General features: G+C 36.7%; 1 protein-coding gene across 7 annotated transcripts in view; it reads right to left on the bottom strand.

The window, feature by feature from the left end:
* apol1 (apolipoprotein L, 1) overlaps positions 1–18,308 on the bottom strand; it is a 22,741-nt gene extending 4,433 nt beyond the window's left edge. Inside the window, exons 1-29 of one of the 7 annotated variants that reach the window (XM_017309820.1) lie at positions 18,143–18,308; positions 18,009–18,065; positions 15,502–15,573; positions 14,331–14,405; positions 14,173–14,244; positions 14,018–14,074; positions 12,782–12,796; positions 12,620–12,679; positions 12,483–12,542; positions 12,341–12,406; positions 12,192–12,242; positions 11,789–11,854; positions 11,261–11,311; positions 11,093–11,167; positions 10,947–10,994; positions 9,283–9,348; positions 8,990–9,067; positions 8,853–8,906; positions 8,701–8,775; positions 8,551–8,595; positions 7,189–7,245; positions 6,105–6,161; positions 5,088–5,171; positions 4,905–4,955; positions 4,151–4,240; positions 3,693–3,767; positions 3,543–3,593; positions 2,120–2,164; positions 1,382–1,459 (exon numbers count right to left, since the gene is read on the bottom strand). In XM_017309820.1, the coding sequence (XP_017165309.1) occupies positions 1,382–1,459; positions 2,120–2,164; positions 3,543–3,593; positions 3,693–3,767; positions 4,151–4,240; positions 4,905–4,955; positions 5,088–5,171; positions 6,105–6,161; positions 7,189–7,245; positions 8,551–8,595; positions 8,701–8,775; positions 8,853–8,906; positions 8,990–9,067; positions 9,283–9,348; positions 10,947–10,994; positions 11,093–11,167; positions 11,261–11,311; positions 11,789–11,854; positions 12,192–12,242; positions 12,341–12,406; positions 12,483–12,542; positions 12,620–12,679; positions 12,782–12,796; positions 14,018–14,074; positions 14,173–14,244; positions 14,331–14,405; positions 15,502–15,573; positions 18,009–18,065; positions 18,143–18,145 (1,734 nt within the window). In that variant the 5' untranslated portion in view covers positions 18,146–18,308. Of the gene's footprint in view, positions 1–1,381; positions 1,460–2,119; positions 2,165–3,542; positions 3,594–3,692; positions 3,768–4,150; positions 4,241–4,904; positions 4,956–5,087; positions 5,172–6,104; positions 6,162–7,188; positions 7,246–8,550; positions 8,596–8,700; positions 8,776–8,852; positions 8,907–8,989; positions 9,068–9,282; positions 9,349–10,946; positions 10,995–11,092; positions 11,168–11,260; positions 11,312–11,788; positions 11,855–12,191; positions 12,243–12,340; positions 12,407–12,482; positions 12,543–12,619; positions 12,680–12,781; positions 12,797–14,017; positions 14,075–14,172; positions 14,245–14,330; positions 14,423–15,501; positions 15,574–18,008; positions 18,066–18,142 lie in introns of those variants that run through there. The other 6 variants (XM_017309826.1, XM_017309821.1, XM_017309824.1 and 3 more) reach the window with 6 other exon arrangements.
* Between the last annotated feature and the right edge of the window lie 607 nt (positions 18,309–18,915).

Below are 18,915 nucleotides of genomic sequence, written 5' to 3'. Positions count from 1 at the left end.
TTCCTCACCTAGGACCTGTCTGCCTTGGGTGACCCTACCAGGGGCATAAAGCCCCAGACAGCATAGCTCCTAGGATCATTGGGACACTCAAACCCTCCACCACGATAAGGTGGCAGCCCAAGGAGAGGGCACACCAAACTAGTCATTTTATTAGACAACTTTTAATGACGGTGGCGATGGATGGCAACCGTCAACCATAAGAACTGGTAGCCCTCTATGCATTTGCAGATTTGCACCAAATACTCTATACAAGGTAGGAAGATTAAGGTTCACATACTTTATAAGTAAGATTAGTAATTTGAAATCAAATATTACATTTTGGAGAAGGTACGACTAATTATTAGTAACCATGGAGAAATCTTCTGACCATCAAGTAGCCCACCATGTAAGAAATAAACTGGTTAGCATCTAGAGTTTTGTATGTTTTTAATGTGGCTCCGATGTAAAGGGAAACACCGCTGATGGCATACTGGTAGAAATCATGTGGTGTGAATTTAATGGAAGAAGGTGAACTTGTGCCCACTTCCAGCAGTTATTGGGCAGGTAGCCAGCACATAAATACTCACACCTAAAAGTGATCAGTTAACCTAAGGATGTTTTCACACCTGATCGTCCAGTACTTGGTTTGATTGAGGATCAAATTTGCAACATTTCTTACATTTTCAGCTGCTGCAGTTCACTTTCACACTGCACTGTCAAACGAACCAAACTAATTGAAAAACCTGTTCACCTCCTCACCTGTGGGGGCGCTGCACCAATAACCACTGAAGGAAATGACATGAGTATCTTTGAAGACACTGAGCTCATCTTTCATATTCACAAAATGCAAACACAAATGGAGTAGTGTCAGATTTTAGAGGTTGTAAAATTCTTCTTTAATTGGCTAGACTCATGTTTGTTTGGGTTGTATTTACCCAGAATGCCCTGCGCTGTAGTACGATTCCTGCCTTTGGAGCGGTCTCCTGTCCGCTTGGTGTTCAGATATGCATTCGAAACGCACCAGAGTTCACTTCAACCAAACCCAGACCAAGGTTTTGATTCAGAGTTCGAACGAACCCAGAGAGACCACACACACATGGAGGGAACATAAACACACTACGCAGAAAGAGCCCAGGTGGGATTCAGTCCTTCTTGCTTCAAGGCAACAGTTCCAACCACAGTTCCTCTTTGCAACCACAAAATATTCAGTAAAGTAAAAAATTACACCAACATAACAGATTTCAGAATCTCTTGAAACTTCTGTCGTCATAATTCTTTAAACAGTTGACTGCAAAGAGATATAAATCAATATATGTTTACAGATATTAAAATGATGTATTGTTGGGACAAAACTGGAAAAGGGGCCAACAGACCCTGAGTCGTCAACACATTTAGAACCAACCTGGCCTTCATCTGGTCTTGAGGGCTCCATACGTAAATCCTCCAGCTGGTCAAACAAAGACCTTTGGGGTTCTTCATTCTGAGAAGACAAAAGCAAATTAAAACACGGGAATAAGCGTAACTTTACAAACAATTCTGCTCAGAAGAACGGTGACAGGTCTGTGTTAGGTAGGCAGGTGTAAATTTAAAAACCAGCATGTGAGGAGTTATGGTTTCTTGGTTTCACCATTTCTGCTCAGAGAAAAGGGAGGAAGTTTGAGTTACAACAATTTAAACTCTGCAGTCTGCTTTATGCCATTTTGCAGAAGTAAAAAAAGGACCAAAAGCTTCCATGAAGCCGCTGAAAACAAGAAGTGAAGAAACAAGTCTGGGCACATTTGAGCCTAATCTTCTCATCTTCCCATGTTCATGGGCACGCACAAACACGTATGATGGTGTGGGGGTTGGTTTCATGTCAGCAGTGGCAGAGAGGAACAAAAAAAAAGAAAAACACATTGACAACAATAGTCTCTGTTGGGAACTGAGTGTTTACTCTGGAGGCAAAGTGTGTGATAGGAGAACAGGAGGTTGTTTTCAGGGTGGAGGAGGGTGGGAGTCAAGTGACTGAAACACAATGAGGAAGACTGAAAAGAAACATATCATGCAATAAACACATGTAGGTTTCATGCAACAGAGAGGAAAAGGGATAAACAAAGATACACTAAAAAACTGTTTAATTTATAAAGAAAATATTTTCCACCTCTGCTGCAGCTCCATCTGGTCTGTTCTTCTGAATGACTTTGGCCTGAAAACAAACAAAACAATCAGAAAATCATGTTTGTCCCAATGCTGACCCTGAAGTACAAAGTTTAGATTTAAGTTCAGATTTAATGGTTTTCAGACGGTGCAGGCAGGTTGCAGTGAATCGTCCACGACGTGCTGGACTAACCTCACCTAACAACCTGACGAAGAAAGAGTTTAAATCAACGACTAAATTAAAACTAGTTCAAACAATGCAGCAACTATCAAAGTTTTTATACAATCATAACCATCGCATTTATGATTGCATGAACATACTTCAGGTGTCTCATCAACAACCTGAAGCATCAATATTCTCATCGATATTTTTGGTTTCAATCGGCAGTAGTTCTTGTTTTACAGAAACAGTTCAGAATATTTTAAGAACCAAACAGGTTGCACTTTGTTGGTACTTATTTGTTTTTGTTTTTACTCAATTTTACAGCGTGTCGCCTGTGATATTACAAAGAATTACAGTCATGAACATACATGCAAAAATCCAGAAAAATCTCTAAACCTCAATAGAAAACTATTACTATGAATAGAAATTATTAATTGTGCAAATTACACATAACCGAGGGAGACCTGGACCATGCAAAGAACTGAAACCTGATGCGAGAAAAGTAATGGAAATTTTAAAAGCACAAACTGCACATGTAAACTACTTCAAACTTTACAGAAAAACCAATATAAACCTTCATAAATATGTAAACTACATGGCAGAAAAGTACTGGATTTATAAAATTCAAGCCACTGGAAATAAACCTTAAACCAGACAATCAACTGGAAAGATGACATGAAAACTCATCAAAACATGTCACACCAACTACTGGACACCTAAAACACATTTTCCATAAACAAATGCTAGTTATTATAAAGTGTGTTACTTTTTTCTTTGGTTTTAATCTTCAACTTCGGTGAACTTTTTCTTGAGTCTGAATTATAGATACAGCTGAAACTGAAGCATGATTGTTGTCTGGAGTTTTAAACCAAATGCATCACCCAGTTTCTTCAGAACTACGTCCTACAGATGCATTGGTGCAAATGGATTATCTAACATTTTTATCAGAGAATTCAGACATCGAGATGCACTGCTAAACGAAACGAAAGCCGCACTGAAATCTGCATGTTGCAATGTTGTGTCCTGCTTCTATTTTCAACCAAATAAAGGCACGGAATAGTCAAAGTAACTGAAAGGAAGCCATGATGATGACTCAAGCTTGCTAAGTACGGTTACCTAGAGTTGTGCATAAAGGCCTTTTTAACATACACCTTCCAGTAATAATAATACAAACTAAAGTGGATCATTTTTAATCAGAAATGTTTAAAACTTTTGGATATGGGCACAAAGAGGGTTTATAAAACTCCCATGTTTTTCCTCTTACCTTCATCCGAGGCATGAAAGGGTTGGGCTTCTTTGGTTTTTTGACTTTGGGCTAAAAACAAATACAAACAGGATCAGTCAATGTCTATAAAATTAAAACACAAAGTTCCTTTTGCAGCTTTTATGACTAAATTAACATTTTAAACCTAACCTTGTTCTCCTTGTCCCCATCTTCTTTAATTGAAGACTGTTCTTCGTCTTTTAGTCCCTCATCGTCAGATGCAGCCTGACAAAAAAAGAGAAAAGAAAATTAGCCACAAAAATAAAACATTTAGCTGCTGGCCATAACAGATTCATATAAGGTGTTTGTAACATTAATTGATAAAAATACAATTTTAAAACAGTTGCTGCTTCTTTTCTTGCCTAGGTTTAGACTAGAATTTGTAAAAAAAAAAATAAAATAAACATTTTACAGGAAAATGTTTACTAAAAACTGAACAGGAAGAAAATAATTTCTGAGACCAAATTAGTCACGTGAAAGGATTGTGTTTTGGCTTCTTGAATTTGGGTTAGAAGAAGAAAAAAGTTAATTTTATTTTTAATTGAAATACAGAAACACTAGATTTTCAGATGTAAATCAGCAAAAAAAGGTCAAGAAACAAAACAGACCTTTTCTGGTTTTTCCTTGTCATCATCTTTAATTTCCTCTTTAGACGATGACTCATCTTCATCCTTCAGCCCTTCATCGTCAGACGCACCCTGACAATTAAAAAATCAAAAACAGGATTTATAATGTCTGATGTTTGACGTCATTTACTTTTCAGCTCTTGAACAAACTCCTTGAAAACCTGAGATGTGCAGAAACCTTTGCTTCCTTTAAATCAGCATTGAAAATCAATTGCTTTACAGCCAATTTTGAACAAATTATCCAACTAATGAACTGTTTGATACATTTCATATTTTTATTTTAACATCTGTTTCTTTTATACATGTGCTTTATACTTCTTTTGCATTTCCTTGGCATCCTACAAAGTACTTTTTTAGTTATATTTTGCACAGTATTTAATTTGATATCATAACTGTGCTCTTTCATCTTTGAGCCCTTCATCATCAGATGCAGCCTGACAAAAAATAAAACGTTGCAAGTAGAAAAAGGGATTTAGCTGCTGGCTTTTACAGAAAATTATTAGATATTATTTAGCTGGATACATAACATTTTCAACAGTTAAAATGCTGTGTCATAAAGTCATGCATCAGGAAAAGAAGAACTGAAAGGAACCCATTTTCTAGTCTTTGAATTACAAAAACAAATACAAAAGAAATATGAACTGATTAAAAGCATCAGTCAGATTTTTTTCTAGCATATGAGATGTGAAGACATGCGAAGAAACAAGTTTGAACAAGTCAGATTTTTGAGTCTCACCTTGACCCGGGGCATAAAGGGATTGCGTTTCTTTAGCGTTTTCACTTTGGACTAAAAGCAAACAAACAAAAAAAAAACCTAATAACTCATATTTCCTTTAGATTAAATACAGAAATGTCCTACTTGCAGCTGCCAGCTGAGTTAACATTTAATCTATATAAAAAATAAACAAATATATCAAACCTTTTCTGGTTTCTCTTTGTCCTCATCTTTATCTTCCTCTTTGGGTAAAGACTCTTCATCTTTCATACCTTCATCAGACTCAGCCTAAAATAAGCATTAACATTACAAAACATGAGGCAATACAAAATACGGAGTTCATGAGAACAAGACTAGCATGCTAGTTTATGCTTATGAGATAAAGATGGTTCAAATGCCAAAGAAAATCATCTCAAACTGTATTTAAATATGCAGTTTTAGATTAGTTAGTCAAAGTATATTACACTGTAAGGTAGACATGATTAAATGACTGATAAAAATAAGCTGGATGCCACTGCTTTAGTTCAAGACATTTCAGAGCAGACGCTAGATGCTAAAACTAGCGACAGTTAGATAGAGGCGCTAAGCTAACAGTGCCTCCCTTCTCTCCCTTTGATTATTTCTATAAAAATAACTAAAATCCTGCCATACAAACTTTAAACATGTCAGAAGATTCTTTCATAGCACAGAGTTTTTAGCTTTATTACTAAATTTAAGAACTAATTACTTTCTATTTTCTAAATAAGAATCTCACAGACAAAGGCTTGTCAAACCTTGGCAGCCCCAAACTAATGCAACAGTTTTGCAGTAGTAGGAAAATATGTCTGGTTAGTTACGGCAATAATTGGTCAATCAGTCTGATTCCAAACCCATTTCTAAGGCTTTGGGATTCTACCAAATAACAGAGCCTGTAATTAAGATATGAAAAATAAAAGAAACCTGAAAGGGAAGTAAATTATGTTTCATCAGACTCATTTATTGGAAATATACTACCACTTTAGTAGACTATAAATGTAATATAGACTTTAACTTGTTGGTTAGATAAACATCCTTCAGTAATACAATATCTAAAGCTACATAGGTATCATTATGAAGGGGTTAAACTGCCACAAATTAGCTTGAATCTATGCAGACAGCAAATAGACAGGCAGACATGGCAGATTTTACATTTTACACCCAAAATTAGAAGCTTTTCTAACCCAAGTGTTGAATTTATTTTACCTTGAATCCAATTTGTGGCATGAGTCCATGATTATCCTTCTGTTTTTTTACCTTGGCCTAAAAAAAAGAAACATGCACAGTCATTACATGGTGGCCAAGTCACACAAGAAACTTGAAAAACTACATTTCACTGAAACTGATGCCATTTATACTTGAATGAACGATTGGTATCTGACTTGAACATGTTCCAGTTTTTTAGCTTGGACTATAAATTCATTAGGAAACTTCCACATGCAGGTATGCGCCTGTTTATTCACTCAAATGTCTTGTCCTACTTTCTGCTTCTGACTCAGATTTCCCGGTTTTAAAATGCATATTATATCCTTTAAAAATCAGCTGGAAACTCACATGTTCATGCTTGACAAATCAAAAACAAAGAGCCCAGTTTTAACACAACCAACTGAATACGAACAGAAAAATCTCCCCTTACCAAGTATTTAGTCTTGTTTATACTGAAAACATCTTAGTACATTTGAAATAAAACAAAACTAACTCGTAAGTAACTTTTCAGCAAAATATAAGAGCTTCATTAAGTCAGTAATTCCTTAATATTGATGTGAAAACATTAGTTACATTGGCAGATTATTTCACTTATGGGAAAATGTCTTGTAAGTGAATAAATCTGCTAGTGGAACTAGCAAACAAGCGTCTTTTTTCAATATAAGGAATTATTTACTCAAAACAAGCCCCTATTTTTTGACGAAATGCTACTTGCAAGCTAGTTTTTTCTTATCCCAAGTGCCCTAAGACATTAGCACTAGAAGCCAGACAGTAATCCTTGGTCAGATTTTGTTTTTGCAGTGTAATAAAGAGCTTGCAGAAACTCCCTCTGACAACAGCCTGAGGGGGTCACATGTACTTTCCATGGGTTTGGCATGACGCAGGCGATAAAAAACCAGGAACTGGAAAAGCCAGATCATAACCAAATGGCAACAGCAAATACTCGACATACAAGAGTTAATTTCATGCACTGACAGCAGGAGCACTGCAGAAGAAAAATAGATTTTATACAGTTTGTAAAAGTCTTGGATTAATTTGTTTGTTTGGGCAACAAAGTTGAAACCAGAACCAACGATTCACTCACTGGTTTGTCTTTGGTCCCATTTGATTCTTCTCCGTTGGCTCCATCTCCTGATTGGCTCTGATGTAAATTTATAAAATAAAATAAGAAATGTAGTTAATAATAAAAAAATAATCTGGAAACAATTTTTACATTTGAAAAAAACTACATCTCTTCCTGAAATACAGCCTTGTTAGTGACGTTTCCGCACATAAAAACCAAACAATTAGATGCACCTGGTCAGTTTTGTATCAGATTTGTGCTCTCTCTAAAGTTTTCACCTCCCTACACCAACAGTAGCCAACTACAATTTTTCCCCAAGTACTACATTAATTTAGAAGATATTAAAGTATTTTTTCTAACCTTTCTGCCATAAAATGTTGATTAACAATCTATTTAAGAAGCAGGTGTAACAAGCTGCAGGTATGAAATACAGCAATCACTGTAAAACATGACTTTGAAGATTTAAAAAAAAATATAATAATTTGGCATTATCACTTTAAATGGTCTTTAGCTTCTCATATTGAACAGAATTATTAGTGTGGCTAATCAAACATGGAGTTTGTGCATCTGCCAAAAAGCTCCACACATTTCCTTATCCATCCTATTTCATGTGGTTAAAAGCTCATTTGGAGAAAATGAGCTACTCTGCTACATTGTGTTCAGCCTTCCTATTATCTGCTGAAAATCTTGTTCTCTCTTGCAGCCTGAGTAAATAGTTAATAATCAGAGGAGATAATTTAGCTTTTTGCTGCAGGTGTGTTTGAGCTGGAAGGCATCCAAAGATTACAGGGCAGAATCACTTCACTGGAAATGTAGAATATTGTCGTAGAGCAAAGTTTCTGTTATTAACCAGCCATCTATAGCTACAAGTTAGCCATCTTTAAGTCAACAAGGAAGCCCCAAAATAATACAGATGAAAACAGTGTTTATTCATGTATCATAAGCACTTTATAAATTATTAATAACTGTTTATTATGCATTAGTTAAGGATGAGAAGGAGACTATATATGTTTACAAATGCTTATTGTGCTTACAAAGTGGTCTGAATGTTTAGATAACTAGATAAAATATATAATGAACAGATTTGGCTCAGTATTTGACAGATTTTGTCTCTTCCCCAGCCTTAATTAGTGTATAATAAACAGTTATTGCTTTATAAAGTGTTCAGAGATGATTTAATAACACATCTATGAACTATTAATTATGCATCTTTAAGGGGAGCCTCATTGTAAAGTTTAGAAACAGGCTTTTTTATTAGCTTAAATGTCTAAAAAATGTTAGATAAATGTAAAAAGCAGCTTGGTTTTATTTTCTCTAGTCAGAATGAAGCTTCCCTTAAACCAAAGAGAGAAATAATCAGACATTTTTACGTTCTGTACAAACCTCTTGCTTGTCTTTCTTGCCATGTCTGACAGTTTTGCTCATTTCCTGAAATGTAACCACAGCAGCTTTCTTAAACCAAGATAAGTTACAGTTTCAACAGATGGCACATACAAAATAAAAATATAACTAAAGTAAGAGCAGATTTATCACCTCGTCTGACGGTCTGGGTGGGACGACGGGAGGGTCCAAAGATTTTCCCTTCTTCTCTCGAGGGAGTTTTTCCTTCTGCAGAGAAAAATGAAACTGTTACATCATTAAAAAAAGAGGAATGCACAAAAGTTTAGATGGAAAACAAAAGGCACCTTCTCCTCTGGTTTTGGTTTTTCCATCTCATGCATGGATGTCGTCCTCATTGCCTGAGTCCAAGCACAGATTTAAAACAGAAGTGAGAAAGTTTTTCATAAGAACCACATGTAAATATTTACGGCTGCCAGCAAACCTCTGCTCTTGGTCTGCGCAGGACTGGAGGAGTTTCACCCTTTTCCTTCCTTTCTGTCTGGATCAAATTACTCTTGACCTGCCAAGGACAAAAACACAAAGTGAATGGCTCCGTGTCCCAGAGCAGGGGGTGAAGATTTAATAGCCGTCAGGAGTGAAATAAGAGTGACGTAGCAGGAAGTGTGGAGGAGGAGGAGCTTCGGTTTGGAGGGTATTTTTGTAAGAAGTTGATCGGCTCCACACGCCTGTTTGTGGTCATCGATTAGTTGTGACCGAAGCAAAAAATAGGCTCACCAGATCCGCCTTGTTTTCCGACTGCTTCCCGGTCTCCGCAGAAGTCTCCGCGTCCTCTGTGTCCTTCTGAGCAGAGGACAAAAAGACATCTGTTGTTTGTTTTTTTCATAGAAATGCTGTCAGAGCTTCTATTTAAGATGATGATTTATTGTTTAATTTGACATTTTTTTATTGTTTTTAATGGGAAGAAACATTTAATTTCTCTCAGCTGCAGAGAAAATGATCGCTGACTTTCTACTGATCTACAGTGAACATAAAATCAAACGTTATATTTCCTATTTGAAAAGTTGTGGCATGAAGTCTTTTTCTATGCATTTACTATTGAATGTAGACAGTAAGTAGATAAGATAGTGCTTTTTAAAGAGGCAGTATTTTGTATTTTGCAGGAACATTTTGCCATTTTATAGCACAACAAAGTAACCATTTTACTTTCAGTTGTTATAGAAATGCTACATCTATGACTTTGTATTTTAATGCCTTGAAATTGGGCCTCTGTCTCTTTAAAAACTCATTTTCTCTCTGAGACTCCGCCTTCAGGACGTCATCACAACACGGCTCCTCTATTAACCCTTTAGCAACGTTTCTACCAGCGTTGCACTGAGAAGTAGCTCCTATAACGAGCTCGGCAGGTGTGCAGTTCCATTAGATGTTTGCTAATTGCTGTTGGCTAGTCTGTAGGAACTGAGTGTTGGCTGCTCTGTGAGGCTGAAGCTTGGAAGCTTCCACCTCACAGGAACAGGAAGAGGAGCCGCGGATCCATAAACGGCTTCATCCGTTATTACTGCCGTAATCAGAGAGCGGCTGTTTGACGTCAACGTTCTTCTCCTGCTGGGAGCTTCGGAGCCACACAGAAGTCTGAGTGTGTCTGAATTTAATTAGCAGCACGAATGACTACATTAAAAAAGAAACCCAGCAGATTTCAGTAAAATTAGAACGGAGCATCAAGTCACAACAGTTTGAGTCAAAGTAATAAAGGATAAAGTTTTTATTTTATTACGATTTTATCCTCAAAATGTGAATTTATTCTCATTTTACTTTTCTTCACATTACAACTTTATGCTTGTGCGACTTTTCGTAACATTACGACTTTATTTCAAAACTTCATTTATGTTTTCTCTCGCAATTTTACAGTTTTCTCTTGCAACATTATGGCTTTATTCTGGTACGAAGTTGTTCTCATAATATGACTTATTCTCATAATTTTTTCACTTTATGCTACTAATTTTATAATTTTTTTTATTAAAATGGTCATAATACTCTGTCATAGAAAATACACAAAGCATCATGAGCAGCACCATCATAGGAACGACAGCATCTCGTCCTACATAAAGTGGGCTTCCCTTCTTCATGTTTACATTCAAGTAATAAAAGAGAAAACAGGTTATGGTGATATATGTAGCAAAAAGCTTTAGGATGCAAAACTTTCAGGATAAGCATCGATCATCATCATCATCAGCAGCGGAACGGATTCAGTTTGTTCATGGCTTCAACTACTGAGCTCTAAGGAGGGAAACATTAAAAATGATGCACAAATGTTACTCTGACAGCTGCAGTCTGAGCAAAGCAGAGGAGTTTAAAACAGTTATAGTTTTATTAAAACTATAACTGTTTTAATGAAAAAGGGGTAAGACCTCTGTGAAAAAGGATCAAACATGCTGCGTCACCTGTTTCTCGCTGTAGAAGGTGCTCTTCATCACCGCACTGAAACCACTCTGGAAAAAAAATCAGGGATTTATTCCTCAGAATTATTAAAATGTTGTAAAAAAAAGTTCAAATTAAGACAAAAAAAAAAACAATTTAACAGTCTTACTTTTTCAGTTTTAGGTTTCGGTGCAGTAGAGCTGATTTCATCTGGATCTCCAACGTTTTCTGATTTTTCCTTTTTCTAAAATAAAATCCAAAGTTATGCTACCGATAAGAAATGATCACAAGAAGTTTAATTTATATGAAATTTGAGTTCTTCATGTGGAAAAATTACCTGAGCCAACGAGGTGAAGGGATTCTTCAGGATCTTCGCCGCTACTCCACCCTGGCAGAAAATATAGTGATGATGAGTTTACAGACTATTAAATGACATTTATTACTAAAGTTTTTAAAAATAATCAATTTTATAAGTTGCCCAATTTTCCAAACCCAGATTTCTTGTTTTTTTTTCATTCAAGTACAAAACATTGACCTAAATGGGAATCGTTATGTTCTGCAGATCATTAAACAAATCTGTAGTGAAGTTAGCCTTCAATTTGTGAGATAAAGGGACTTTTTTACAGTTTTCTGACATTTGAACAAACTTTAATCAACTTAGTTTCAAAATTTATGCATAAAATTGGAAAATATGGACAAGATTTAGATGTTAAATACGGCTACTTTTTGTGTCAAATTTATTTTGGTCATGAAACTTCAGAAAATTCAAACATTTTCCCACGTTTGTTGGAAAAATTGTAAAAATCTCATCCAGTGTATAGAAGCCTTTAATTTTAAGAAAAATGGCTTAAATTTTATCATTTACCTTTGAAGGTTTCTCTGAGAGATGATCATTGCTGGCCAATAGTTCCTCATCCACAGATAAATCATCCTGCACCAAGAAAAACAAGTTAAAACTCATAAAACAAGCTGGGGAAACTTAAGTGACTTTGTTTAATAAAACTATTTATTTAAAGGCTTCAGATTGCGAGTCGGCATCAGTGAACAACTGATGACAGAGTTAAAGCAGCTTTGGAAGCACATTCACCGTAACCAGATTAAAAATGGTCACTAGATCAACAAACTAACTCTGCTGGTTTCCTGACTGGTAACTCGTTTAACATTTAAATCAGAGTTTTGACATTTTTTGGTAACTGAAACGCGTCGGTAATGTTTTCTCTGCTCTAAAGTTGGAATAAAAGTATCACGTCCCATATTTAATGTCTTACCCGAGACCTTGCGACTTTTTTCTTGAACATGCCACCAAAGAATCCTTTTTCCTGAAAAACAACAAACTGAATCAATGCTGAGAAACTCGACTTTAAGGTCGATAAAGACCAATGCTGCTGAGTCTGGATGTATCAGGTAAAAACTTCACCTTTGTGTGATTTTCAGACAGATTCTCACTGCTTTCAGAAACCTCACTGGCTGCTGTTAGATCCTCCTGAGGGCAGAAATATTGATCACTTATTATCAATAATAATATTTAAGCAGGATGCATCAACAGTTACTGCTCCCACCTGAGATGGCGCTCTTGCTCCAAAAGGGTTTTTAAAGATGGCACCAAACCCGCTTGACTCCTGAAGACAGAAATTTAAAGTTTTAACACATCCTGAGCATTTAAATTAATCTGATTTTAGTTTGAAATAATTCTCACTTTTGTCTTGGAAAGACTGTCGTTGCTTTTTGAGAGCTCGCTTTGTACAGACAAATCTTCCTAAAGGAACATTTTAAAAATAATTAACCAACTTACATTCATCTGGATTGAAGAGAAAATAGATGCATAATAAGTACCGTTGAATTTAAGAGACTTTCTCACCTTCAGTGCTGCCTCCTTCGAACAAAAACACCATAAAAGAGTTAATGCAACCAGAACATTGGCGTAGGTTGCTATGTTTTACAGTGAAAATAACAGAGGATTTTTTTTTTTTCCGACTGTTGCAGCAGTCGGTTAGACGGGCAGAGATGTGCTGATTCAGCACTTCTTCCAAATCGCTGATGCTGGCACATTTGAGCTCTCCAAAACAAAAAGCTCAGAGGCGCCGCTCACAGCTGGATAACAACATACATCTGGACACCTGGCGCAAATACCTTAATAATGGTGAATTAAAATGACTATATAATGATTAAAAGCACTCAGATGGTCGGGGACAGCAGTGGAAACAGCAGCGAACAACTGAAATCAGTGATGCTGAATGTTATATTGTACAAGTAATGTAGGTCTTGATGAAGGTATTTTTAAATTATCTACACTTTCCCTAATGATTTAACCGTTTTTCACCCTTTATAGCTATGTTTAACACTTTGCACAGTTCGCTGAAACATTCCTGTAGATCCTTCTGTGTCAGGGAGATTTTTAGAGAGCAGCTGAAACACCGTTCATTAAAACTGATGATGTTCAAAGCAAAGTGCCAAGTTTCTAAAGCAGTTTTTCTTTAAATTTTGTCTGAACACGATAAATTGGAATGATGAGGAAATACTTTGTGAACCAAAGTATCAATGAGTCACTGCAGTTTTGTGAAATACGCTAATTTTGATACAGTGGGAAAACATCCTTACCCTAATGTAAAAACTTTATCAAAAACAAAATAATTTTTTTTTTTAATTAAGCAAATGTTCTTAATTCTATTGTTTCATTTCATGGTCAATAGAAACAGCTACAGTGAGACACGTTCACAGTACTGACCATGTAATACTGGTAAAATGTTGGGTTACTTCTCAAAATTTATGTGGAATTAAGGTTAAAGTATCAGATTAGAACTGGCAAAACTCTTCTGAAATGACTGATCACTGAGGAAAACAGCCACAAATCTCAACAAAAAATTTTATAAGCCAAATTATCAACAAGTCACATCAAAACTGAGTGAATACATGCTAATGTTAGCCTAAACTCCTCAGCATAAACAAATGGTTTATTGAAGTGAACTGGTCAAAAATCCTCTCCTGAAATGATTAGTTCCCATTTGGCTGCATTTAAGTCATAAAATTTGTGTTGCAGTCATTTAAAATGCTGAATTCAGAGAAAAAAATCATAAATCGATAGAATGAGACTCACCTTCGTGTTGTTGCTTTCAGAATGGTTTTCATCATCAGCTGAAAAGTCCAGGAGATCCTGGATAAAACATGGTAACACAGGATTATTTCACTGCACACAGAGATGTAGTTGATATCATTTTCAGTTTGTTTTAATGAAAAGTAAAAGTTGTTCACCTGAGACGGCCTGCGGGTGTGTCCTGGTCGGGGCAACCGCCTCAGTATTCCACCAAACATTCCTGATTTATCCTGAAATGGAGAAAAAGTTTATAACTTACAGCTTCTGTGTATGAAAATACCTAAATAAACAGCACACAAATATCACAAAGCAATACCTTTGATGGTTTATTCTCTTTTAAGCTGTCACTACTGGCAGATAATTCGGGGTGATGTGAGGAAATTGAAGTCTCCTGGCAGAAAAACAAGGCTTAAAAATATCATTGCAACATTGTGGAATCGAATAAAAACTCAATTTAAACAGAAGAAAAAAAAGATTTTTCAAGAAAACTGACAAAATGACACCTATTTTAATTGTGTTCCTCGTCTCACATATATATAAAGATTATTATCACTGAATTTTCATCAGCTTGGTGTTCAGCTCTTACTGTAAGTAACTAGATCAGGGGTGTTGGAAAAAGATGAAAAGTTGTAGGTTGCTAGCTCTCGAGTTTCTCTACTAGCATAATTCTGTCAACAGGTTTCAGGATGGACAGAAGTTTCTCAGGCTGGCTATTTTTCTACTTTTTAATGCTTTAAGGTTCTGACTTTAATGCGTTTGTTTCAATTTATTACTTTCATAGATTTGAACACGTTAACAATTTTAACACCATTACTCGCATTTGTAATGTACAAAAGACCCAAACCGGAACCTTTGTAGTCGCGTTTTTCGGTACGCCCATAAACCTGACGCACAAGCGGCATCACCAAACAACAGTTACGCGTGACAAAATCGCTTCTCTTAGTTAACTGAGGGTCAATTTCTGCTTCAAAACTGATCTGATGGGAGACTGAAAAAGACTATTGCTCTGTTCACGTTGTGCTAAAAGGAGTTAGCATATCATCGAAGCTATTTAAGCTTAAAGTAGCATCGCAATACTAAACATGTAACACCGCAAACAGACGTCCTCGTCCTTGATCCACCGTCCAAGTTTCTAAAGTATTTCTCCAAAGAAGTTACATGAATGATCAGGGTTCCAGAAACACATAATAGCACTTTGCATCAATCTGACGGTAGAATAACAGATTTGAAAACAATAAATATAGCTTATATGTCTATTAATTCAATAAGTTTGCAGCAAAAATGATCTTCTGAATTGAACATGTTGTTAGTTTTTTATTGAAACGTTAGTAATTATTAAAGACCAAGCAATGACCACTAGTTTAAACACAAAAACATCTGAATAAAACACATTGAAATTTGTGACAAAATGTGAAAACTTCAAGGCATTTCATGCAACAACTCACAAAGCTAAATCATAGGTAAAGTTATTATACAGAACATGTTACCTGTGCTTTTGCTGATGGTTGTGCAGTCTTGGATGATTTCCTGAAAACCCCACCGAACAACATCGTTTTATGCTGGAAGCAAAAGGAAGAGCAGAGAAACCCACTCACAGTGTGTTTATAATAAGCAGCACGTGATTTAAAGCACCATCATCATCATGTTTTCATGTTCAAACGGCAAGTCCAGACCTGAGTTTCATGTCTAATCTTGAAGATCAGATGGCAGTAAAACATTGCTATATTTAACTTCCTGGGTGAAATAATTGAGTTACCTCATTTTTTAAAAGCAAACAGTGCAGGATGTCAAAATGGCTTCAGGTTCTTAATGAGAAATTCCAGTTAATCATTATTCCTATTCCTCTCAGAGTGTTGTTTAAAAGGTCAGTATTGTGTATTTCTATTTGGACAATCAAGTAACTGTTACCTTCAGTTGGTATAAAAAATGTGGAATATATCAAAAATAAAAGAAATTTGAGTTCTGGGTCTCTGTCGCTTTAAGAAACTCCTGCTCTTTCCGACACTCCGCCTTCAGCACATCATCACAATCGTGATACTCCATTATGCTGTTTACAACCGTTCTTAGGAACATTAGACTGAGAAGTAGTTTATATAATGAGCTCAGCAGACATGCAGTTCCACCAGATGTTTGCTAATTGCTGCTGCCGCTAGTCTGGAGGAGCTGAGTGGGGGGGCATTGAGGAGGATGGGTGCTCTGTGAGGCGAAAGCTCGACTGGAGACTGCAGTGAAAATAGGCGTCACTTGGTGAGAGCAAGCTTTTAGTCAAACCTGAATGGTTGCCATGGGAGATTAAAGGATTTCTCAAACATGATTGAAAGAATCAAATCGGCATAAATGGTTTTTTTTATGAGGGAATAACACTATATAACATGATGTAAAGCTCAAAAAGTTGACTTTACACAACAGTGCCCCTTTTAGACAGAGGAAAATATGAACTGGGAGTTTATCTATAGTAATGTGGGTGCAAGTTTGAAACCAAATCTCTCAATTTACCAAACTATCTTTGTTATGATCCACACATATGGCCTTCATCCATCCATCCATCCATTTTCTTCCGCTTATCCGGGGTCGGGTCGCGGGGGCAGCAGCTTCAGAAGGGAGGCCCAGACTTCCCTCTCCCCAGCCACTTCTTCCAGCTCCTCCGGGGGAATCCCAAGGCGTTCCCAGGCCAGCCGAGAGACATAATCCCTCCAGCGTGTCCTGGGTCTTCCCCGAGGCCTCCTCCCGGTGTGACGTGCCCGGAACACCTCACCAGGGAGGCGTCCAGGAGGCATCCTTACCAGATGCCCGAGCCACCTCAACTGGCTCCTCTCGACGTGGAGGAGCAGCGGCTCTACTCTGAGTCCCTCCCGGATGACCGAGCTTCTCACCCTATCTCTAAGGGAGAGCCCAGCCACCCTGCGGAGGAAACCCATTTTGGCCGCTTGTACCCGTGATCTCGTTCTTTCGGTCATGACCCAAAGCTCATGACCATAGATGAGGGTGGGAACGTAGATCGACGGGTAAATTGAGAGCTTCGCTTTTTGGCTCAGCTCTCTCTTCACCACGACGGACCTGTACAGCGCCAGCTTCACAGTAGACGCTGCCCCAATCCGCCTGTCGATCTCCCGCTCCCTTCTTCCCTCATTCGTGAAAAAGATCTCCAGATACTTAAACTCCTCCACTAGAGGCAGGACGACCCAGAGAAGGCACTCTACCCTTTTTTATAGATGGCCTTCATATATAGATAATTATGAAAATTAGCTTCCTCTATAGCAGTGGTGCCCAAAGGTTTTCCCCACAAGGACCTAATTGTGAAGAATAGACTAACTTTGGGCCACAAATACATCCATCCTTCCATCATCTTTTATTTAACCCAGGGTTATGACCATAAATCAGCCGGTAAATTGAGAGATTTGCCTTTTGGCTAAACTGTCTCTAAACCACAACAGATCACCACGGCATCTGAATCAGTTTCTTGCTCAATTTTTCCTTAATATATAAAAAAATACCCAAATACTTCATTAAAAAACAAAAATATTTATAAAGATTTTTTAAACTTGCTCATTAAAAGCAAATGTGTTTTAATGAAAATAATAAAGCAGTGTTATTTTTTGTAGATATCAGGTCTATAAATGAGTCACTGTGGATTTAAAACAAAAAAAAAATAAAATGCAATTTATGAAATTTTATTTATAATACTAACTTGAGAGAACAGCAATAAGATGAACAAATTAAAGAACAAAAACAAAAAAAGTGCTTTGGGGGGTCTTGTCCACCCAGGATGCTAGTTATCCAAGAGCCGCCCCTGGCTGCAATGCTTTGAAATAAAGCAAACATTTGAAAAGAGGATCTTTTTATTCACTCCACCTGTTTGTATCCGAACCCGATGGGTACCAGATTCTGTTACCAGTCAATTCCGGGTCTCAATCAGGTTAAATAAAAGAAAAACGCTTCCTTATGGATCCAGGGATCTGGAAAAGTTAACTTCACAACACAAACAGTTACTCACAGCGACAGATCCTCCATCTTCGCACTCCAAGTCCAGATCCAGTTGATCATATCGATCCTGTCAGACAATGATGAGGGTAAATCAGCTCCAAGGGCAACAATTTTAACAACTAAAAAAATTGATCGTTAACGTACCATTAACCCTCCTAATCTGTTTCAAATCCCTCCGTTCAGGTGAAAAATAAAAAATAAAAATCGTTGTGTCCTAAGATCGCCTTGATCTGTGAATTTAAAAATATATAATTAATCTGTGGGAATGTGTGAGGGGATTGTCTTCAAAAATGATTTTTTTTTTCCTGAGTCGGACGTCTTTCAAACACGTTTATTTTCTCTCACCTGTGAGCGGCGGTCCATGAGAGAGGGGCGTGTCAATCTCACCTGGAAAAGATGGTGCTGCGTTTGGGGACGACTCGGGAAACTAAGCGTCGTTCAAAAACTAAATCAACCCACCCTTCTGATAAATTTGGATACAAATAATCAACAACACTCTCTTTATAAAACTGCAATAAAATCTTAAATTTTGAAATGCTGAAGTGCGAAAATTAAATTTCAGTCGTTAAAACAGAACCCAAGGACAACATAAAAATATAAAATATTCAACACTAGAAAATATTCTTTGATTTGAGACACATTAAGTAAAACAAAGCATTCCCTTAGCAAAAAGTATTTTATTCAAGTGTGCTATGCTTATTTTACACTGAAAATGAGTCAAAGTACTTAAAGTTTACTGTTTATGGGCTATTTTACTTAGTAGCATAGTGGCATAAAATACTTGACTCACAGAAAAGTATAAAGGTAATTCAGTATATAATAGTATGCTGCAATCAATTTGCTAATCATGCTTAAAAGTATGCTTATAACAATGAAGTAAAATACCAAAAATACTATATGTCAGTTCATAAGTGTTC

The sequence above is a fragment of the Poecilia reticulata genome, linkage group LG17 (genome assembly GCF_000633615.1).
Source record: "Poecilia reticulata strain Guanapo linkage group LG17, Guppy_female_1.0+MT, whole genome shotgun sequence".
Taxonomy (NCBI): Eukaryota; Metazoa; Chordata; class Actinopteri; order Cyprinodontiformes; family Poeciliidae; genus Poecilia; species Poecilia reticulata.
Note: the sequence above shows the minus strand (reverse complement) of the source record. Positions and strands in the feature narration are given on the sequence as shown.